The sequence below is a fragment of the Panicum virgatum genome, chromosome 4K, assembly GCF_016808335.1.
Source record: "Panicum virgatum strain AP13 chromosome 4K, P.virgatum_v5, whole genome shotgun sequence".
NCBI classification, from domain to species: domain Eukaryota; kingdom Viridiplantae; phylum Streptophyta; class Magnoliopsida; order Poales; family Poaceae; genus Panicum; species Panicum virgatum.
This window is the reverse complement of record NC_053139.1, coordinates 37,512,642-37,534,127: the sequence shown is the minus strand read 5'-3', so window position 1 is coordinate 37,534,127 and position 21,486 is coordinate 37,512,642. Positions and strand designations below refer to the sequence as shown.

Below are 21,486 nucleotides of genomic sequence, written 5' to 3'. Positions count from 1 at the left end.
CCCTGGTTCATCTCCACCACTGGCTTTCGCTTCCCTGACACCTACCGAAAGGCTGCCCGTAAAGCCCTGCGACGTCTGCGTGTGGTTTACAAGCATCACCTTCAGCGGACTCCTATGGGATTTTTCCCGCCTACTGAAGGAAGAGTACGCTCATGGATTGCCCGGATGAGAGGACTTGGGAGAGAAGAAGAAGACCTAGAAGATACGGTCTCCCACCTATCCATCTACCTCACCGGCCTGGATGAACTTTACCGTGAACAGGCGGCACAACTGAAGCACCAAATCCACAGGGCAAAAAAGGCAACCCAAGAACTGGAGGAACAACGGACAAGAGCCGCACGCGCCGAGTATTCCCTAGCCGCTCTCCAAGCCCAATGGCAAGAATACGAGGCTCGCAGAGGAATAGGTGGGTGGATAGAGGAAGAACCCGAAGAAACCCATTGGGATAGAGGTACTCAGACCGAAGATGATGTGATGGATCAGTGTCTTCCACCAAAGAAGCGCCCTATCCGGATCGAGGAAGAGTCCCCATTATAGGAGTAGCACTCCAAGCTAGAACCCTATCCTAATAATCATGTATCCATGGAAACTGTACCCCTCCATGTTGTAATAATAAGTATCATCTGTCCCCTTTTGTATCCAAATACTTATGCAAAGTTTGTTCACCCTATCTTTGTTTTCAAATGGCTGGGGAAGGATGGACCCAGGGCAATTGCCAAGCTGCACCTGGCTTCCCCAGCCTTTTGATCAACACCCTGGAAAGCCTTGGCGTTACGGAACGCCCAAGGTACTACAGCACAGAGTACGAGCACCATGGTACTCTCCACTAAAGGGTGATACTGGTCATCGCCAGAAGCGACCGCTACCCCGACATCCAGCCATGGCGAGTGACTGCCACAGGGTTTAGGCACCAAGACACATATCCCTTGGCCGTCAGGAAGGCACTCCGTTATCTGTGCCAGATTTTTGAAGGACACCTAGCCCCCACACCAATGAGATTCTTTCCTCCGGCCATCAAGACCCCAGTTTTGGAAGCTCATATGAGAAGCCTAGAACGGCGCCGCCATGAAGAAGACCCCCTGTACCAAGTGGCCACCTACCTAACCTCTTTGGATCAGCTATTTGATGAGCAAGCCAGCATCCTGAGGGAGCAGACCCATCGAGCCGAGCAAGCAGAGCTCGCGGTAAGACTACAATAGAATCGGGCAGTCCAGGCCGAGGCAAGAGCCGCAGCCGCGATTAGCAGTGAAGCGGTTGCCCAGGAGAGCCTCAGGCAGGCCCGGGACCAGCGTATGCAAGAATGGACCAGAAGTGGAACGCCAGTCTCGGTAATTGGGGAAGACCATGTTCTACTCGGGACGCCCGTCATAGGATGGGGACCACTCTTGAGAACCCCACAAGCCCCACCCGAGAACCCTGAAGGGTCTACTGCCGCCGTTGAAGGGGGAGCTGCTGGACAACCCTTGGAAAACAGGAACCCAGAGAACGGCGAGCAAGGACTGCTCGCTCCCCTGGAAGCACACTCCGAAGAAGGCTTGCCCCGTGAGTAGAATACCCGACGCCACCCTAGTGTTGTACCCTCCAAGCCCCATTGGCCTAAGTTGTACCCTTAAATGTGACCCTGTACCCGGACGTGTAGTACGCGGTTTGTCTTGCCCCGTGTTGTACCCTCACTTGCAATAATAAAGTTATTTGTGCTTGTTGTTTGTCATGTTGTGTGCTTGTTAGTTATGTGCTTTCCGGCAGAAGGTAGATTCTGCCTTTTCAAAAATACGAATTAAACAACTTAAACATCACATAATCTTAATCCCAATCTCACAAAGACTCTACTCGATCTACAGATGGCTTCCCGAAGCAGTACGAGGGCCTCCTGCAACCGGACTCCTGCAGCCGCTGATGCAGGAGTACAGCATAATGGGCAGAACCCTCCTAAGGAAGAACATGAAGTGAGCCAAAATAGAGGAGAAAATCAAGGAGAAGTGCCACTGCCACCACCACCACCCCTCGGGGACCTGACACAGATAATACACAACCAAACCCTCGTACTGGAAACACTGGCCAATGCCCTCGTCAACAAGCGGCCACGAGAGCAGATCATGAATGACAAGCTGACAACTTTTCTGAGGACCAAGCCACCCACCTTTGCCGGATCCAGCAACCCCTTGGATGCAGACGACTGGCTACGTGTAATCCAGAGGAAGCTCGAGCCGTTCGAATGCCAGGATCGAGACAAAGTCCTTCTGGCAGCCCACCAACTCACTGGAACTGCCTTAGCCTGGTGGGAGAATTATTGTGCCGCTGCCGAAGATGCCTCCACCATCACTTGGAAGGAATTTGTGAAGGAGTTCCGCCGCTATCACATCCCCTCGGCCACGATGAAACGCAAGGCGGATGAGTTTCGCGCACTACAGCAAGGAATCATGTCAGTAGAAGAATACACCCACCAGTTCATGGAGCTGGCCCGATATGCACCAGAGGAAGTGGACGATGATGAAAAGAAGCAGGACATGTTCAAGAAGGGATTGAACCCAGAACTCCGAACCCTGCTTACCCCTCAGATCTACCCGGACTTCAACACTCTGATGAACAAAGCCATTCTCATAGAAAGGGCCAAAGCTGAAGAAAGGAAGGATAACAAGCGTAAGTTTCTGGAGAGCAAGGCCCGCCAGCAGGACCGCTTCCAGAAACCAAGAAACTCCAGCTATACGGCACCAAGATATCAGGCCCCAATGTAGTATAGGACCCAGTCACAAGAGACAGGATTCCAAACCTCTAACACACAGTTCAGAAGCTAGAACCCCACGAAGGCCCCGCAGAGCAATGCCAGCCAAGTCACCACCAACAGCAATGCTAGGGTCTATTTCAACTGCCGAGAGACAGGACATTTCATTGCTAACTGCCCATATGCCAAGAACAAGCCTGCTACATCAGCCTTCTCCAACACGGTGAATGGACCAAGGCCAGTTATGTCAGGTGCCAACCGAGTGCCCATCCGCAACAACAACACCAACAACGACAGTCAGCAGATGAGGCAGCCCCAGCAGTCATTTGGACGAGCCCGCGTCAACCACATCAACGTGCAGGAGACTCAAGGAGCTCAAGGCATAGTGCTCGGTGAGTACCTAGTCAGCTCAGCTCTTGCAACAGTACTATTTGATTCTGGAGCATCACACTCGTTCATATCCTAAAGTTTTGTGGAAAAGCACAATATACCAACAGTACTACTAAAAACACCCCTATTAACCCGAACGCCTGAAGGTGACATCAAGTGTCAACTAGGTTGTCTACGGGTAAGGATCAATTTAGGTGGGGTAGAACTTCTAGCAGACCTAGTAGTACTTAAGTCTAAAGGAATAGACGTGATCCTTAGAATGGACTGGTTAAGCCGACACAATGGTCTCATAGGTTGTTCTGACAAAGTGGTACACCTGACGAACCCAGAGGGAATACGAGTAACCTGCCATACCCGGGGAAGTGGACCAGACCCGATGGTGTTTAGCATGGAAGCTAAGTCCTTGGAAGAAGTCCCGGTAGTAAACGAATACCCAGATGTTTTCCCTGAAGAACTTCCCGGAATGCCACCAGATAGGGATATAGAGTTTGTCAGCGATCTTGCCCCTGGAACCTCTCCTATAGCCAAGAGACCCTATAGGATGGCAGCCTCTGAATTGGCGGAATTAAAAAAGCAGCTGAAAGAATTACAACGAATTGGCTTCATCAGACCAAGCTCGTCGCCTCGGGGAGCCCCAGTCCTATTTGTCAAGAAAAAAGATGGGAGTATGAGGTTGTGTGTAGATTACCGGGCACTGAACAAAGTTACCATCAAGAATAAGTACCCTCTCCCCAGGATTGATGACCTTTTTGATCAACTAAAAGGAGCCAAGTACTTTTCCAAGATTGATCTGAGGTCAGGATATTTTCAGCTCAAGATTAGAGAAAGCGACATCCCAAAGACAGCCTTCGTCACCCGTTACGGGCAGTTTGAGTTCACCATGATGTCTTTTGGACTAACTAATGCACCTGCTTATTTTATGAACCTCATGAACAAGGTATTTATGGACGAGTTAGATAAGTTTGTCGTAATCTTTATCGACGACATACTTATTTACTCCAAGAGTGTCCAGGAACACGAGCAACATCTGTGGGTAGTATTAGAAAAGCTGAGAGTACATAAGTTATATGACAAATTCAGCAAGTGTGAATTCTGGCTTGAGAAAGTAGCTTTTCTTGGTCATATTCTGGCCGCAGAAGGAGTAGCAGTGGACCCTGAGAAGGTCGAAGCAGTCTCCAACTGGCAGCAAATGACCAATGTTAGTGAAATCAGAAGTTTTCTTGGATTAGCTGGGTATTATCGGAGATTCATTGAAGGATTTTCCAAGATAGCCCGGCCCATGACAGAGCTGCTCAAGAAGGATAAGAAATTCACCTGGACAGAGTCATGCGAAAGAAGTTTTCAAGAATTGAAGAGTTAGTTGAAAACCACCCCAGTGCTGACCCTACCGGATATTCATCGGGATTTTGTCATTTATTGTGACGCATCCCGACAAGGATTGGGTTGCGTACTCATGCAAGACGGGAAGGTAGTAGCTTATGCTTCCCGATAGCTCAGGCCTCATGAGCAGAATTACCCAACACATGATCTGGAGTTTGCAGCCGTAGTGCATGCCCTTAAGATTTGGAGACATTATCTAATTGGAAATAAGTGCGAGATCTATACCGACCATAAGAGTTTGAAGTATATTTTCACACAGCCAGATTTGAACTTAAGGCAAAGAAGATGGTTAGAACTGGTCAAGGATTATAACATGGAAATTCATTACCACCCTGGTAAAGCTAATGTGGTAGCCGATGCCTTAAGCCGGAAATCTTATGGACCCAAGAATGTCCATCTACAGGAAGAAATGGCACGATTGAATATGCACATTGTCCCTCGAGGTTCCATTCGCAAGATGAGCATTCAACCCACTCTGGAGGATAAGATCAGAAGGGCCCAAAGATCGGACAAGAACTTGATGGAAATCCGAATGCAGACGGGAGAAAATAAGGCACCGGATTTTAGAGTGGATAATTAGGGAACTTTATGGTATAAAAGTAGGATTTGCGTGCCCCAGGAAGGAGACTTACGGCAAATAATCATGGATGAAGCCCATAACTCAGCCTACTCCATCCACCCAAGATCCACCAAGATGTATATGGATTTAAAACAAAAATATTGGTGGAAGGGAATGAAGGCGGATATTGCACGATTTGTCGCCCATTGTGATACATGTCAAAGGATCAAGGCCGAACATCAGAAGCCAGCAGGATTGTTGCAACCCCTACCCATCCAAGTTTGGAAATGGGATGAGATATGAATGGACTTTGTAGTGGGTTTGCCCAGAACACAGAAAGGACATGACTCCATATGGGTAATAGTGGACTGACTCACTAAAGCGGCTCATTTCATACCCGTGCGGACCAATTACAGTGGAGAAAAGCTAGCTAAGTTTTATGTGGAAAATATAGTAAAGTTACATGGTGTGCCTAGCAGAATTATTTCAGATAGAGGGACCCAATGCACCTCTAGGTTCTGGAAGAGTTTGCATAAAGCCATGGGCACCAAATTGGATTTCAGCTCCGCCTATCACCCACAAACGGATGGTCAAATAGAAAGGGTGAATCAGATTATGGAGGATATGTTGAGAGCTTGTGTCCTTACCTATGGTAAAGATTGGGAGCAGAGTTTGCCCTATGCAGAATTTTCAGTTATCAAGCAAGCCTGGGCATGTCACCATTCGAGGCTCTTTATGGAAGAAAATGCAGAACTCCCCTGATGTGGTAAGAAATTGGAGAACGTGCACTAGTCGGACCCGCACTCATAAAAGAAGCAGAAGAAAGAGTGTCCAAGATTAGAGAAAAGTTGAAGGCCGCCCAGTCTCGACAGAAGATCTACACAGACAAGAAGAGACGAGAAATAAGTTTCAACCCGAGAGAGTTCGTCTACCTTAAAGTTTCACCTATTCGGGGAACTCGAAGGTTTCAAGTTCAAGGAAAGTTGGCCCCTCGGTACATTGGACCGTACCAAGTTCTGAAGAAAGTCGGAGCCGTAGCATACCGACTGGAGCTATCAGAAGGAATGTCAGATATACACCCGGTGTTCCATGTATCCCAGCAAAGGAGATGTTTGAGGGTACCTGAGAAAGAGCATGTGCCAGAAGAAGAAATAGATCTGCAAATAGACCTTCGGTACCAGGAAGTACCTGTCAAGATTTTGGACACTGTCACTAGGAGGACAAGGAACTCAGAAGTACGGATTTGCATAGTGCAATGGAGCAGACACGGAGTAGAAGAAGCTACGTGGGAACGCGAAGATGCTTTGAAGAAGGAGTTTCCCCATCTCTTTAGGAACCAGCCAAATATGAGGACGAGACTCATTTTAAGTGGGGTAGGTTTGTAACATCTCTAAAATTCACTAACCAATTTCACTCGCTAAAACTCATTTTCAAAATCTATTGCAAAAACTTATCTTTTGAGCTCAAACTCCTTTGTCATCTAATTTTCACCATGCATCTAATCTACCTCCAATTATCTTTCCCGTGCACTTTCTATCAAGTTAATCTTGTTTTTTATTCTCCATAAACCCTTTGCTCTCTTTTCCCCCTCCACATTCTTGTGCTTGCACATGCAAGCTGCACACGCACAGGCCATCCACAGCATGCTGATCACCTTGTTTCAGCAGCTGCCGCAGCGAGCAAGCCATCCAAGCTAGGCCCCCTCTTGTCGTGCCCATCTCGCCATGCTCGAGCAGCTCTCTGCCGCGTCCATGCCTCCGCAGCTCGCCTGCCCGACCCGTCCCTTCACCTGTGCTCTCACGCACGGCACGCATAGCTCCCTGTGCCCCCCACGCGCTCCACGCGCGCCCGAGATGCTCGCCGCGCCGCTTGGCCCCCGCACGACCCGTCGCGACGTCCTGTGCTCGCACCACCGCTCCGTGACGCCACGCCAACGCCGAGCGCCATTAATGGCCGCCGGGATGCTCGCCGGCCGGCCGACAACCGCGCCCCCTGCACCGCCTTTCAGTGCCTATAAAAGCCGCCCCAACCTGCCGTCCTCGCCATCCCGAGCTCGCCAAAGCCATCCTGCTCGCCTTCTTCCTCGCTCCTCTGTTTTCCCCAAGAACAGAGTCACGAACACCGCCGTCGATCTCGCCAACCAAGCCATCTTAGCTCGATTTCTCCTCGGTGAGCACGCCCACACCCTCCTCGACCCTCCCCAAGCCGCGACCATCTTCTTCCTTGCCGGAGCAGAGCTCCCCACGGGCTCCCATGGCCGCAGCCATGGCTGCTCGGGGCGGACCCCTTCCACACCCTCTCCCACACCCGGAGTCTCCAAAACTGAACCCCCCTCACTCTCCTCTCTCTCTCCCCATGCCCTCGGATTTGAAAACGGTGGACCGTAGCTCGATCTCGGTGGAGCTCCGGCGAGCTGCCACCGTGGGAGCCGGCGGCGCTACTGTCGACGGCCTCCCTGCCCCCTGTTTGCCTTCCCGTGAGCACATAAAGCTCATAGGCCTTGAGGCCCAGGTGCACATGTCATCAACCAGCAGCCCACTCGAGTTTTTAAAGCCCAACACGACCCCCACCAGTCCAAAAACTAAAGCCCAGCCGAATGACCCATATTCTTTTTTTATTTTCGACATATAAACAGCACCCAACTTTGGAATCACATATCTTCACCATCCGAGCTCCAAATCACTTGATTCTTCTTCCTAAATTCTCCTAAAAACATATACTATATATTCCTCAAATTTTCATCTCCTCTTGAGCTCATTTTATTTTTGTTTTGTGTTTTGTTTGTCCTGGTGCCATTCTCGCCCGTAGCCGACGGAGTGACTGAGGAGGAGAACACCGAGGAGTACACGGAGCAGTACTGTGAGCCAGAGCCCGAGAACGAGTACCGCGAGCAGGAGCTCGGCTTTGAAGACGGCAAGTTCAATCCCATCATTTCATGCATATTTTGTCCTAGTTTTTATAAACACAACCTATTGACCTGTTTTTCAAAACTGCATGTGTTTTGATTGCTGAAAACATGGTTGGATAGCCACCCCTTGATTTTTTATGACCATTCCTTGACACCTAGATTAATGTCTGAATGTGATTTGTTTGGACGTTAATCGCTGCTAGAACGCTTAGGACCTTATACACGGTACAACTTGTTTTATAAAGAAAATGCGTGAGTGTGTGTGGGAAGGGAAAATGTGGAATTTTCGAAAGAAAAGTTTTGACAGGATGGATGGCACTTCTGTGTGAATTGCCAAATGGTGTGCTCGTGCTTGTGTGGTTGAGCAAGGAGGGGAGATATCCATCTTGTCATAATTAAGGACTGAGTTGGTGTGTCATCTCACCTAACTCCACTATCGTGCAAACCACTCGACCGTTGTATGGGCAACGACTTAGCATAAACCCCACTAGTTAGTCTGATAGCCATCAGGAGAGCTGAGAGCATCGGGTAATCAAGGAGAAGGGATTAGCTCCGTGTGACTTATGCCCCGGTTAAAACCTCTGTGATAGGTCAATGACCCCTTGGTGGATCCCGTGATGGCTAGTAAGGTCTAGTTAAGGTGGGTAATGGCTTTGTTGGGATCTGCGCCGACACTAAGGTGATCGAGTTGCGGTACCCCACTTGTGGGTAAAGTTGCACACCTCTGCAGAGTTAAGAATCTATTCGAATAGCCGTGCCCACGGTACTGGGCGAGTTACGGTTTGGTCATACAACTAGTGTTTCTTCTGGGAATGGATGGGTTGGCGTGAGTTGTTTTGGGAAAATGTCCGGCAGCTGTGCCGTGTGCTACGGTGGATGAGGAGTCCGGTAGCAACTTAAAACTGGGATCCAGTGTTGATCAACCCTACGTGTTACTCAATGCAAGATAATGGCTTTCGAAAACCCCTTTCTTTCAAATAAACCCCTGCATAAAAATTAGCTTTCCGCAAATTAAACCCTAGCTTTATCCTTGGTTTATCCTGTGCATTATATTCTGTTTATACCCCCTCCGTGGGTGTGGTTGGACTTGCTGAGTACGTTTGTACTCACCACATTTTTAATTTTTACAGAGGAAGATCCGGACTTCGTTCCCGAAGACGTTGAGTAGAGGTTCCGTCCTGCACCCAACCTTGTCTGTGGATAGGGTCACCCGCAGGAAGTTCTGTATGGCGCAAGACTCGGATGACCCCTCTTCGTAGTTAATATCGTTGTGTGAGTGTTAGTTGTTATCCTCGCGATAGTGGAGCTTCACTGCCCACTTACGCGTAGAGTTGTACGGTGATGTACCATCTGATGTAATAAAAGTGTTATCAGCCTCCTGAGACTGATATTGCATCACTTTTAAGTCTTCTCTTATGAGGGGATGCTTCTGGAATTGTGCATGATTCATCCTGTGAAGCGACCGCATTGCTGGTATCATCATCTTCGTCGGCTTTGTTACCCTCGCTCACTTCCTCATAATGGTTCACCTTGCATTCCAAAACAAAGATCTTTATCTGGAGGAACTCGATGAACTCCTGAACTGAATCAATTGGTGCAGTGCAGGATCGACCCACCTAGTAAAACCACAGTTTTTTGGAACATCGGAAGACTGCAAAACAAATTTCATGTAAGGTGTCTCAATGAAGATAAAGAAATGAAACAACCGAGAATTACCCATGCGTGTGGGCATTTGAAGAAACGCCGACCACCATCCATCCCGTCGGTGCACATCTGCACTAAGCAGTCCTCACCATGTCTGCATTTTGGCCACGGTTCTTTACGGTCATCATATCGTCTAAGAGGAGTTTTTTTGGTGAATTCACTCTTGTGTTGTGGTGGAAACTTAAACACTGGTTCCGGAAAGGAATCAGGTCCAAGAGGCCCGTCCCATATTATGGGATCTCCCTTTCTTCCCCCTTTTCCTTTCCCAAAACCGTAGTAATTCTTCCCACTAGACCCACCTCCAGACATTGGGTATACAATGAGCTTCGGTGTTTGAGTGCTGCTGCGAGTTCACAAACTTGGGAGTACTTATAGGTGCACAAAGGTCTAATACCCGGAGTGTGGAGTGTAAATGCAACTGAAAAGCCTATATGACAACACAGTGAAGAGGCTAGCTGACCGGACACTGAAAAGGATAGATTCGATTCTCGAACTGACTACTCAATGCATCTCTGTTCATGCAGAGCTTCTAAGTGCATGCAGACTCACAGCACTGCATCGCTGCCGTTCGGTCGATCGCGCCTAGATACCGCCTTCCCCACTACACGCCACAGACCTTCGCTGTAGAACGACAGGCCCGCCGTCCTCGCCAGAGAGCCTGCTTTGAAGATGAGCTGGTGTGGTTGCCGTGTTGTCACATCTTTTTGAAATAGTGAAAGGGCACTGATATTGGGCTGTCATCTTTTGTCACGTCTGTCTGGGCAAACAACAGCACATGTGGGGAACCCATGATCGTCGTGCTGAGCAGTGGCAACCTGTGATCTCGTACTCGTTGCTAGCTGAGGAGGAAATGTTTCTATGATGCAGCCATCGGTTGGTAATGACCCAGTGCCCTTAAGTTGGTAGACATGAGGGGCACTTGTGCAGGGACCACGTAAGATGGCAGCAAATTAATAGCAGTCCGTGCATGTAATTACGTCTAGTTAACTCTATCATGTTTTTTTCTCGTACTTTACTCTTTAACCGTTGCAAGTAAATGCTCATTTCATCTATATATATAATTTTTTATTAATACGAGAAAGAGACGATGCTATACTATTATCAAGCATGAGCTGTATTAATTAATAAACAGCAGTCGAGTAACTCTATCGATCACATTATCCAGTCTAATGAAGTGGTATTCTAGTGGTCACAACAAGTAGACAGTAGCCGTTTCTATTCATCTCTGAGACAGTGACAGGCAATGCAAGCTCTCTACGCATAGGACAGTGCGCGAGCAGCCGGCCATGCATCTCGAGTCGATGCCAAAAAGAAGCGCGTCCAAATTAGCAAGAACAAAGAGCACAACAAATAGGTGGCTCCGCTATGCCCATGCCGCTGGCGCCACTGTCATCATCGTCGGCGGGATCCCGGCCGTGAACTCCTCCCGCAGCTAATTTGTCCTTGATTAAATTATGTAAAAAATTCGCAAGAACTTTCTTTGTTTCACGAACATTATGGAACCCACAAACATATCAAGTTCACATCAGTAGTATCCATGAAAACAAATGACAAGTAAAGTACCACAATCATAAAGAATCGAAATCCGAACGGTCGAAACAGTCCATAGTGTTCAAACAACAAAATAGCACAAACAGACAGTCCATAAAGTATATATGTACAACCCAAATAATCTCTCACTGCTTGCTACTCCTAGTCTTGCCCTTTCCAAGAGCATCCGTACCTGGAGTGTACCGTTTCTTAGGACGGCGTTGCCTCTGCACACGAGGTTGTGTCTGCTGTGTCGAAGAAGCATCCTGCAACTGAGACATTCCAATCTCCTCAGGGCCGTAGTCGAAAGTATCATGTGTATTACGGGACGAGCTCTGTCCTGCTGAGGTTGCAACGGAGGGTGTAGAAGTGCCAACGCCTGGAAAGGTGTGGCTGACGCCGTGCACGTCCCTTTGCACCGAAGTCTTGCGTCCAAGACGGCTGGCAACACGGCGTAATCGTTTTGCAACTCTCTATATTGAAGCATTTAGTAAGTTCACAAATGTGATGAATAGGTTGTTCTAAATACATGTCTGCGTAGCGTACTTACTTCCAAGAATGTGTTAAGTGTGGTCTCGTTCACATTTCGTCGTGGAAAGCCCTCGATGTCTTCAATTGTTCGCCTCAACGAGTTCCCCTGAAAACAACTAAAGCGAATCGATAGTACCCATATCTAACCGAACTATGGTAACGAGTTCAATTGTATGAAAAAATGTAGATGCAAGCTAACATACCACACGATCGAACATAGGTCCATCCTCAACAACTCTGCCCTCCCGAGTAGAACGGTCGTACACGGTGTCCTCGTCCTCCGAAGACTCTATGTAAGCGTAGTCCACTCCTGTCCACTAATGCCGTAGCCTCGTGCGTGTCACCCTGGAGTACCAAGCTAGGTACTCACGAAACTGCTCGTTGCTGTGAGGCTGCTGATCATCCTCCACCAGTTCTGTGCCCTGGTCCCACAAATCGATGTACTCTCGGTGCACGTGCTCGAAATCGTGAGTCTTCTTTTACTTCTGCCGATCAATCCTCCAAGAAAAAAATTATGCTTAGTTCTAGCTTAAATAATTTTAATAGATGATCAATGTTAGATGGAGTAAGTGCAACTTGAATGCAAACAAGATGTCTAGTCTTTGAAACAAGTAATCCAAAAAGACTTCTAAAGATGAAGTAAGTAATCGAAACAAGTTTTATTATGCATATTTTTCAAGTCTTGGAAACAAGTATTCGAAACAAGTTCTATTATGCATACTTTTCAAATCTTAGAAACAAGTAACCGAAACAAGTTCTATTATGCATACTTTTCAAGTCTTGGAAACAAGTAATCGAAACAAGTTTGCATTGCTACTTACTTGTGCAATTCCACAGACATCGACATCTGACGCACAGGCCACTCCTGTCGCAACCCAAACTGTCATGCAACTCTGTGCGGCAAGTGCAACTCCACAGCATAGAAGCAAATCAATGGGCAGTTCGACATCGTGTACATGTCCTCGTCCACATGGCACATGGAGCTTAACTATAGGAGCCCCAGTCTCTCCTCCGTGAACGACTGCCATATCACCTACAAATATTGGAAAGCAAATTGTAAGTTACGAATACCAAACTCTTATGATCGTGTTAATACAAGGAATCTTACTAACCATGGAAGGAGTAAGTGTGTCCAACTCGTTCGTGTACTTGACATAAGCGCGCTCTGGTCTGGCCCAGTTAGTGCGGACCTGGCCCCAGAAGTAAGCAGCAGTGGGTCTGAGGCGGTGGCCGACGACCTCAAACCACGGCTGCGGATCAAGAGTCTGCGGTCGGCCAACTGGTAACCGAAACCAGATCCACACCTGAAGAAGAAACACACAACCCCCAATGGATGGGTTCCGTGGAGTGCGACGACATGCCTCGCAAAGGTTGCGGTACAAGAAACCCAAGACTGCAGCCCCCAGCTGTACCCCCCCCCCCCCCGCAGTGTCCCAATCAGTCAGGCAAGGGAGGTACATCCAAGAAGCGGTGTCACCTGTGCCACAAAGAACACAACTCAATTATTGCAAAAAGAACAACAATATTACCGAATCCAGTAAATGTATGTTGCAGAGAAACACGAGGTCTCACCAGTGCTGTCCGAAAAGAGAATAGAGCCAAACAAGTGGAGGATCCAAGCTCTGCAGTAGAAGCTCACAGTCTCGGCGTTAGCATCCTCCGGACATTCGCCAAAGTTCTCACGGAGCCAGGAAAGAGGTACTCCCGAGGTCCGGGAATTCGGCGCCGCTTCGGGAAGAGCTCTCCCAAGGAAGGCCTCCACTCAGCCCCTCCAACCCCGAGACACACACGTGCCGGTGACTGCACGCCCTCTAATGCTGAGATCAAGGATCTTCTGCGCATCCTGAAGTGTCACTGTCATCTCACCACAAGGTAGGTGGAAACTATGAGTTTCCAGCCTCCACGTACACAAAGACGCACATGTTTAGTACAATGTGGTTATGCTCGATTCTGTAATTGAGAAAATAATAAAATAACTGTTTAGTCTTGTACCTGTCAACCAAAGCTGTGATCGCCGTGGGGTTGATTTTAGGCAACCCGCGGCGAACCTGGTACGATACAACGTCCAGGCCAGCCCTCGGCAATAGAGGGGTGTACCTATCGTCGTACCGCATCTCCAAGAACCGGTCATGGGTTCAAGGACGAAGGAGGGGCAGTACCTGCACAAATGCAAATTACCCGTTACTATCGTACGACATAGTGCAAAAAAGACAGTGAGCGGCAAAACCAAATACCTCCCCCGCTGCAATGCGTCGTCCTCGATGGTTCTCCTCGTAGTAGTGCTCCAGCAGGTGGGGTAGCGCCATCCTACAAAAAATGATTAACTTGTTAGACGCATATTTTTGCAATGAAATTACATGATAAAGCATAAAACAATAAGAATAATATTGAAATTAATGGTAACAACTAGCATAATAACAACTGTAGAACTTGTATACAAGGTTTATTGGCACCTGACTAAGAGTCCAAAAGCATGTTCGTGAATTGTGCCCTAGCTTGCCGCAGCGGCCGCACTGGTTTTGCTCGGGCTCTTCCACAAAGGGCCTCGCTCTTCCCCTCTTTGTCCTGCCGAAAATCTGGTCCATAGCCATACCATGTCTAGACCTCTTCCTGCTTCCACGTTTGTCCCAACGGCATGCTCTATCGGCAATGTATACCGGCCCCGTGTACTGTGGCCACTGACTCTCGTCGAGGAAAGGCTCGAATCGCGGAGACCAAGTTTGCACAAGTTTATCTACAGTGAACTCTGGGGGTATGCTCCTCATGTAGGAAAAATTGCGGTTGCGCGCTGCTGCAATGTAATGAGAGCATGGAAAGTGGTACTGCCTCGGTCTCCCACATGTGCATGTAAAATTTGATAGAAGGACAACATATTTTCTTGGAGGCCGCACCTCTCCGTCGGACGTTGTACCTCCCCGTTCCGTGACCTCATATTTTCCCGTACTAATATCGAACAATCTAACCTCATGTGTGTGGGCAAATCCCTTCGCATCGTTTAGATGCTCATTGGGTTTTGATGGCAACAAGTCACCTTTGTTCTGAAGTTTGACAACGGCTTCGTGTTTGCTACTGAACATTGCTACTAACTTTGTGAATGTGAACTCTACAATAGCATTTACCGGCATGCCACGTATACCCTTGAGCACACTGTTAAAAGACTCAGCCATGTTGCTAGTCTGAAATGAGTATCTCCACCCAGCTTCGTCATAAGCTCTTGTCCATTTCTCACGGTGCCTCAACAGTCCTCTTAGCCAACTCCTGCCTTGTTCATTTGTGGTCGTCTTTAATTGCTCAAACTTCTCCTCAAATAATTGCACCTCCAACTGTCGAGCTACCAACTCAAATAGTGCAAATTTATCCTTGTCACCATCTTTCTTAAACAAATTCTCAGCAAGATGACGAGTGCACCAACGGTGGTGCAACGGTGGGTAGCCCGGAATCTGCTCCTCTACAACACTAAGTATACCCTGGTGCCTATCTGAAATGACACAAACCTCTCTGCTAGGGCCTACAACATGTCTCCGAACAAGCCGCAAGAACCATCCCCAGCTGTCTTTGTTGTCCCTCTCCACCAAAGCAAACGCTAGAGAAACCAACGTATTATTAGCATCACATGCAATGGCTATCAATAGTGTGCCCATATCCTTGTCGAGGAGAAATGTACCATCAATGGAAAACACCGGCCGACAATGCCTGAAGGCCTCCACAGACTGCGGAAAACACCAGAAAGCACGGAAGAAAATCTATCTCCCATTCCTCCATTCATCCGGTTTTGGGATGTACTCATAATGCATGCCTGGATTAGCTGCTTTCATTGCATTAAACAGTGCTGGCAACTTCTCATAAACCTCCTCCCAATCCCCATATATCATCTTCCAGGCCCGTTGCTTTGCCCGCCATGCTTTTCCATACTTTATCTTGTAATGGAATAGTTTCTCTGTTATTTCAATAATTGAGTTAACCTTCATATTGGGCTGTTCCTTCAATATGGAGTTCAATCTTGCTGCAATAAGGGTAGATGTCAGCTGTCGATGCCTCTGTTCTAGCTCTTCCTCGGCACAAGTGTGAGGTTCTACGACCTTTGTGATCTTGAACTTTCACGTGACCTTCTGTTTTCGAGCACAGACCCGCCAATTGCAATTTGCCTTGTCGCACACAACTGTGTAATGTCTCTGCATATAAGAATGCTTGACCCTGAAAAGCCTTTTCCGTTTCACTGAGTACTCCTGCAACCACCTCCGCAGTGTAGGCAGGTCCCTTAAAACAATGCCCTTCTTAACTTCAAGTACTTCGTCATCACCATGCTCACGACACTCTAAGAGATCAGCTTCTCTTCCTTCTGCATATGCCTTGTCAAGATTTCGGACATCACTGAATTCTGGCACGTCTGGATCAATATCAGGACAAACTTGTCTGATGAGCTCTCTATCTTTTGCGCTCAATGGGGGTATAGGACGGTCATCATCTGAATCTACAGCTCTTTCATTCTCATAAGGCTCCTCTTGATCATGAATCGACCATTCCACATTATTAGAGCCCCACACTATTTGGACTAGTGCTATCTCTGGAGTAATATCAATATTATTAGGGAAATCTCCTGCATTCCGACCACAAATAGGAAAAAATATGTTGGTACCAACAAATGGAATTAAGGGTCAAGTCGCAGCAGGAAAATGAAAATATTTAACAAAGCGACTTACTTGGATGATCTAGATGATCCTGCCTAGTAGGTATCTCCTGAGGAGATACACCAACATCAAGAACAATCCCAGTTTGATTCGGACCGGATTGAACATCAGGGACCCGAACCCCATCATCATCATCGATATGAATGTTTGGTAAAGACAGATCTGTGGGTGCCGAATTACCCCCTTCTTGCGATAGCACATGAGGCATTGGCTGATCATTACGAGGTGGACACACTAGGGGGTGGGATCTTTTGAAACCTTCCGCATAACCAAATCAAGACATTGTATCTCATTTTTCATGACAATATTGACATACCTATCCCATCCAACCTCAGATGCAATTCAGACTTGCCGGCTAAAAACTCTTCCTGATTTACCATAATGCAATACCCTTACAACTGAGATATCATCATCTGTTGAATTCTATTCTAGCTCCTCACAAGCCATAGCAATCAGCTCACTAAACAGCGGTCGACTATCAAACATCAAAGAAACACTGTCCATTCCAACAAATGTGACATTTGAAAATTGATATGTCTCCACAATTCCTCCATGATAAACAGTTACTACATTGTCCATCTAGTTGGGATGCACGACACGAAACTTGTAATTAGATTGACACATTTGTAAACTAAACGTGCTCATATAATTAACAAACTGTATAAACAATTGTATCAGTAAATTAAATTGCTAGCTATAGTACTTTCACCTATGATCCTTAAATAAATTGTTACAGGGGTGAGGGGTATCCTTATGAGAGCATATTCTGCCTAACTGGCTGATGTATGCCCGCATGACCACAATAGATTAACTAGGGGCGCAAGCATGCCACACTTGCTTATCATTAATCATGTGGATACTTTTTCCTACATAAGCATGTTAACCACTTGCATTATGCAATTCCCACTAGTTCTGTCATGTAGTTTTATTCAATACAATGTTATGTTTATTAGTTCTATGTCTTTGTATGTGTGATAATTAAAACTTTATTTATCTACAAAATATAACTTAGTTCCGCCATCAGTGTGGCATGCTTACGCCCCTAGTTAATCTATCGTGGTCATGCAGGCATATATCATTTGTAAACATTCAAAACTAGCTATACTGCTTTCAAAACTAAATAAATTGTCTGCCTAACAATATGTAAATAAATTAGAACTACAACTTGATAGCTAACTATAGTAATTTTCTAACAAAACTAAATATCCTCCATTCCAACCTTAATTTCATAAATTAAATTGATAACTAAACTACATAAGAACATAGATAAGTACATTTCTACAAAAATTTCTAATTAAATATCAACTAATCTAATTGTACTAATCAACTACAGTGACACAACTAATTAAACTAAATTTGAACTATTTCTATTATATCAACTAATTAAACTATAACAACATAACTAACTACTTCGCAAAAAAAAGCTACCTCGGAGGGAGGCGCCAGCAGACAGACGGCGGCGTCGCCTCCCCCTCCCCGGCGTCGGCTCCCTAGAAGAGCCTATGCGGCTCGGGCCGCGGCGCTGCAGGCGCCCGCTCAATGGAGTAGGGTTTCGGGGAGGGGAGGCGACGAGGAACGACGACGAGGACCCGCGGACGAGGACGACCAGGAGGGGAGGCCGGGCAGGCGCCCCCGGCGGCGGCGGGGTGGGCAGGACGGCGGCCGCGACGGGGTGGGAGCGGGTGCGCGGCGCAGTGAAAAGTGAAAGTGAAAGGCGCGGTCAAAATGCGGGCCGGGGCCACAACTGTTAAAACGGGTCGGCGCCAAAATCTGTGGCGCCGAGGTCGACGCCAGGATCTGTGGCGCCGACCACCTCGCCACGTCGGCTGACATTTCATCGCAGACGTGGCACGGCATGCGAAGCTCGGCGCCGTATTCCGTGGTGCCGAGACGTGTTAGCTCGGCGCCGTGGACTAAGGTGCCGACCTCCAGAATCCGTTTTCACAAAATGTTAAAAAAGGGTCTATACGTGAAATTCTTTTGCGAAAAAGGCTAAATTGCAAAAAAAAAATTACGGCCCGCTCGCCATCTTCCGTGACCCACTCCTCCGCAGTCCGCACACTTCCCGCAGTCCGCTCCCCCGCGCGTGTCCCGCGCCTCCCATGCCGTCGACTCCCCCGCCAGCGAGCGCCGCAACCCCCCCCCCCCCCTCGATGTGTTGTACTACAAAAGTTAGTTTTAAGCACCTTCGTTGCGGCTGCTCCTTGGATTAAAATTCGTCAAAGTACAACACCTTGAATTTCTAAGGTTTTTTTATCCATGCCATTATAATTTTCTAACTTCTAAGATACGTCATTACAATTCACCTATTTTGAAACTTGCCATTACAATTCTTCGTTTCTTTGAATCGTGCCATTTTATACGTCTTTGATGCCCTTAGACCCACCTACAGACTCTCGTATTTTCGTATGGCCTAAAATGCCCCTACTGCTTCTCTCCCTTCAACTCACTAACGTGTGAGCCCCACACGTCTGTTTCTTCTTCAACCTTCTTCCTCTTTTCCACCATGCGCTACTCACAATGCCGCCGCAGGACTGCTCCCCGCCGGGAGAGCCCCTCCACGGCCCGCCGTCGTGGCTGCATCCCACCAGGGACGCCGCCGCCCTCGCGTGGGCCCGTCGCCGTGGCCGCCTCCCTGCCAGGGACGCCGCGCGAACCACCTGCTCCCCACTCACGCCGCCGCCGCCCGCATCCCCGCCGTCGTGTCCCACGCCCTCGCCAGGCACCCGGACCCCTTCCGCCGCGTCCACCTCACGGCCACCCCCATGGCCGCGCACCGGGACGAGCTCCCGCGCTGCCTCCAGCTCATTGCCGCCCAGGGCGCCCAGGATCTCGTCCTCGTGAACCGCCCGACCCCGATCCAGGCGCACCTGCAGCTCCCTGGCGCCCTCCTCGCGTGCGCGGCCTTCCTCACGCCGGAGGGGGAGGGCGGAGGGGAGCAGGCCGCCGGTGGCAGCAAGCCCGCGCAACTGGCCTCCTCGCGCGGCGTCAGCATGCCCGCCCGAGGGCGCGGCGGCGGCCAGCCCGGGCGAGGGCGCGGCGGCGGCCTGCCCGCGCGAAGCCAGGCGGGGGAGGAGCTCGCCCTAGGGGGGGCAGGCCGCCAGCGGCGGGAGGAGCTCGCTGGGGAGGGGGTGAGGGCGGAGGGGAGCAGGCCGCCGGCAGCGGCGGGGGAGGGCTGAAGTGAGCCGTGTGGGGAAGAAACAGCACCCAGAGGTTGAAGAAGAAACTGACGTGTGAGGCCCACACGTCAGTGAGTTGAAGGGAGAGAAGCAGTAGGGGCATTTTAGGCCATACGAAAATACGAGTCTGCAGGTGTGTCCAAGGGCATCAAAGACGTATAAAATGGCACGATTCAAAGAAACGAAGAATTGTAATGGCAAGTTTCAAAATAGATGAATTGTAATGGCGTATCTCAGAAGTTAGAAAATTGTAATAGTATGGATAAAAAAAACCCAATTTCTAACACGAATCACAAACTGCCATCCTCGGCGGTGGGCACGCCTCCGAAGAACGGCATCGTCCTCTGCCGCAGCTCCAGCGCGCCCTCCGCGGTCGCCGTCCTCGCGTCGAACCCCTCCGCCTCGCCGTCAACCGGCAGGCCCTGCTTGATCCGCCCGAGCCGGCGCGCGTGCAGCACCTGCGCGGCCACCACGGGCCGCCGCGCCGCCTCGTACTCCGCCAGCGCGCGCCCCGCGGGCGTCGGCCCGGAGCCGGCGCCCCACCGCGCCAGGCACCGCCCGAGCGCGCGCGCGTCCGCGACGGACATGTTGGTGCTCCGCAGGCCGTGCGGCGTGGTCGGGTGCGCCGCGTCGCCGACCAGCACCACCGCGCGGCCGCCCGCCCACGCCCGCCGCGGCGGCGGCGGGTCCGCGTCGTAGATCACGTTCACGAACGGCGCCGCGGTCTCCCGGACCAGCCGCGCCAGCTCGGGGCACCAGACGCGCTCGGCCTCGTCCCGCATCCGCGCCACCATGGCGCCGGTCGCCTCCATGGTCACCGAGCTCCCCTGCCCAAGCGGATCGCGCCGGTGAGATCTCAAGGAGAGTGGCACAGTAGCTAGGACGGCGTGAAGGGGACGGTGCTGTTACCGTGAGCTCCGGTTCCGGGCCATTGATGTACCAGAGCCAGTTGAGCCTGCTCCTCGGCAGCTCGTAGAGCACGGCGTGCGTCTTGTAAGCGAGGTCGAAGTAGAGGCAGTTGCCGAGCTCCGGGTAGGCTCTTCGGATGCCGACCATAGTGTCGGAGCTCTCCTTCCCGGCGAAATCGAACACGCCTCGCCACGCACAGTACCCGGCGTACCTGCACCGGCCACGGCGAGCGAGAATTGGGCATCTTTCTCCCGGAGCCAATCGATGGATTCGTAGGCTTGGTAGGCAGCTGACCTGAGCTTGAGGTCGGGGAGGAGGCGGCGGCGGATGGACGACGTGGAGCCGTCCGCCGCGACGAGCAGGTCACCAGGGACGTGAACCGTTTCCCCCGTCCGCAGCACGCGGGCCGTCGCGACGACCCCGCCGGCGTCGCCCGGCGCCTCCTCGAACGACAGGAACTGGTGGCCCCAGAGCACGGTCGCCGCGGGCGGCAGCGCCTCGTGCAGCCGCCGGTGCAGGTCGCCCCAGTGCGCCGCGCGGAAGTTGAAGCCGTCGTCTCTGGCCAGCGTCCGCGCCGCCTTCGTCACGCTGTCCGTTGCTCTGTTCTGCGGCGGCCGATAGCAAAGAGCAGCGTCACGAAGGCTCGCACCCCAGATCCGAGCGCGGCGCGGGCGATTCGGAAAGCACGGCGGCGTACCAGATCGACGGCGAGCGGCAGCGTTGCGGCGTCGAGGCCCCACCCGGGGATCCAGCGGGCGAGCGTCTCCATTGACTGTGCGTCGAGCCCCAGCCCGGCGCCCGTGCCGCCGCCCCCGGCCGCCGGCGCCGGCGCCGCCGCCTTCTCCAGCACAACCACGTCCCATCCCGCGCCCGCCACAGCGTGCGCGCACGCCAGGCCCGCCACGCTCCCTCCCACCACCACGGCCACCCTCTTCTTGCCCATCTCGCCAACAGCTAACCCCAACCATCCGTGTCGCCCTGGCCTC

At 50.2% G+C, this 21,486-nt stretch overlaps 2 protein-coding genes and 1 long non-coding RNA gene across 5 annotated transcripts; all 3 read right to left on the bottom strand.

Moving 5' to 3' along the window:
* Window positions 1-11,195: 11,195 nt before the first annotated feature.
* LOC120703825 lies at window positions 11,196-12,216 on the bottom strand. Of its 2 annotated transcripts, none has more exons than XM_039988008.1 (3): window positions 11,928-12,216; window positions 11,744-11,840; window positions 11,196-11,666 (listed from the first exon to the last, which is right to left on the bottom strand). In XM_039988008.1, the coding sequence occupies exons 1-3, from the start codon at window positions 11,948-11,950 to the stop codon at window positions 11,340-11,342; spliced, it is 447 nt and encodes a 148-aa protein (XP_039843942.1). In that variant the 5' UTR covers window positions 11,951-12,216; the 3' UTR covers window positions 11,196-11,339. The 2 variants fall into 2 exon arrangements, with proteins under 2 accessions (XP_039843942.1, XP_039843943.1); XM_039988009.1 differs by having other exon boundaries at window positions 11,744-11,830.
* Window positions 12,217-13,138: 922 nt separating this feature from the next.
* LOC120703824 lies at window positions 13,139-14,049 on the bottom strand. The gene is made up of 4 exons (XR_005687268.1): window positions 13,959-14,049; window positions 13,717-13,883; window positions 13,297-13,622; window positions 13,139-13,201 (listed from the first exon to the last, which is right to left on the bottom strand). It is a non-coding gene; the product is annotated as an uncharacterized LOC120703824 (long non-coding RNA).
* Window positions 14,050-18,584: 4,535 nt separating this feature from the next.
* Window positions 18,585-21,475, bottom strand: LOC120703823 (aurachin C monooxygenase/isomerase-like). Of its 2 annotated transcripts, XM_039988007.1 has the most exons (5): window positions 21,198-21,475; window positions 20,795-21,105; window positions 20,501-20,711; window positions 19,870-20,418; window positions 18,585-18,652 (listed from the first exon to the last, which is right to left on the bottom strand). In XM_039988007.1, the coding sequence occupies exons 1-4, from the start codon at window positions 21,441-21,443 to the stop codon at window positions 19,882-19,884; spliced, it is 1,305 nt and encodes a 434-aa protein (XP_039843941.1). In that variant the 5' UTR covers window positions 21,444-21,475; the 3' UTR covers window positions 18,585-18,652; window positions 19,870-19,881. The 2 variants fall into 2 exon arrangements, with proteins under 2 accessions (XP_039843941.1, XP_039843940.1); XM_039988006.1 differs by lacking the exon at window positions 18,585-18,652 and having other exon boundaries at window positions 19,764-20,418.
* Window positions 21,476-21,486: the final 11 nt, after the last annotated feature.

What these genes read in the sequence shown, in the direction of transcription:
- LOC120703825 (XM_039988008.1), bottom strand. Translation starts at nt 11,950, where the DNA reads ATGGACCTATGTTCGATCGTGTG. An exon ending in GACCTATGTTCGATCGTGTG is followed by an intron (nt 11,841 to 11,927) that starts GTATGTTAGCTT and finishes GATTCGCTTTAG; the next exon opens with TTGTTTTCAGGGGAACTCGT. An exon ending in CACTTAACACATTCTTGGAA is followed by an intron (nt 11,667 to 11,743) that starts GTAAGTACGCTA and finishes GCTTCAATATAG; the next exon opens with AGAGTTGCAAAACGATTACG.
- LOC120703823 (XM_039988007.1), bottom strand. Translation starts at nt 21,443, where the DNA reads ATGGGCAAGAAGAGGGTGGCCGTGGTGGTGGGAGGGAGCGTGGCGGGC. An exon ending in CTCCCCGACCTCAAGCTCAG is followed by an intron (nt 20,712 to 20,794) that starts GTCAGCTGCCTA and finishes TGGCCGGTGCAG; the next exon opens with GTACGCCGGGTACTGTGCGT. An exon ending in GCCCGGAACCGGAGCTCACG is followed by an intron (nt 20,419 to 20,500) that starts GTAACAGCACCG and finishes CCGCTTGGGCAG; the next exon opens with GGGAGCTCGGTGACCATGGA.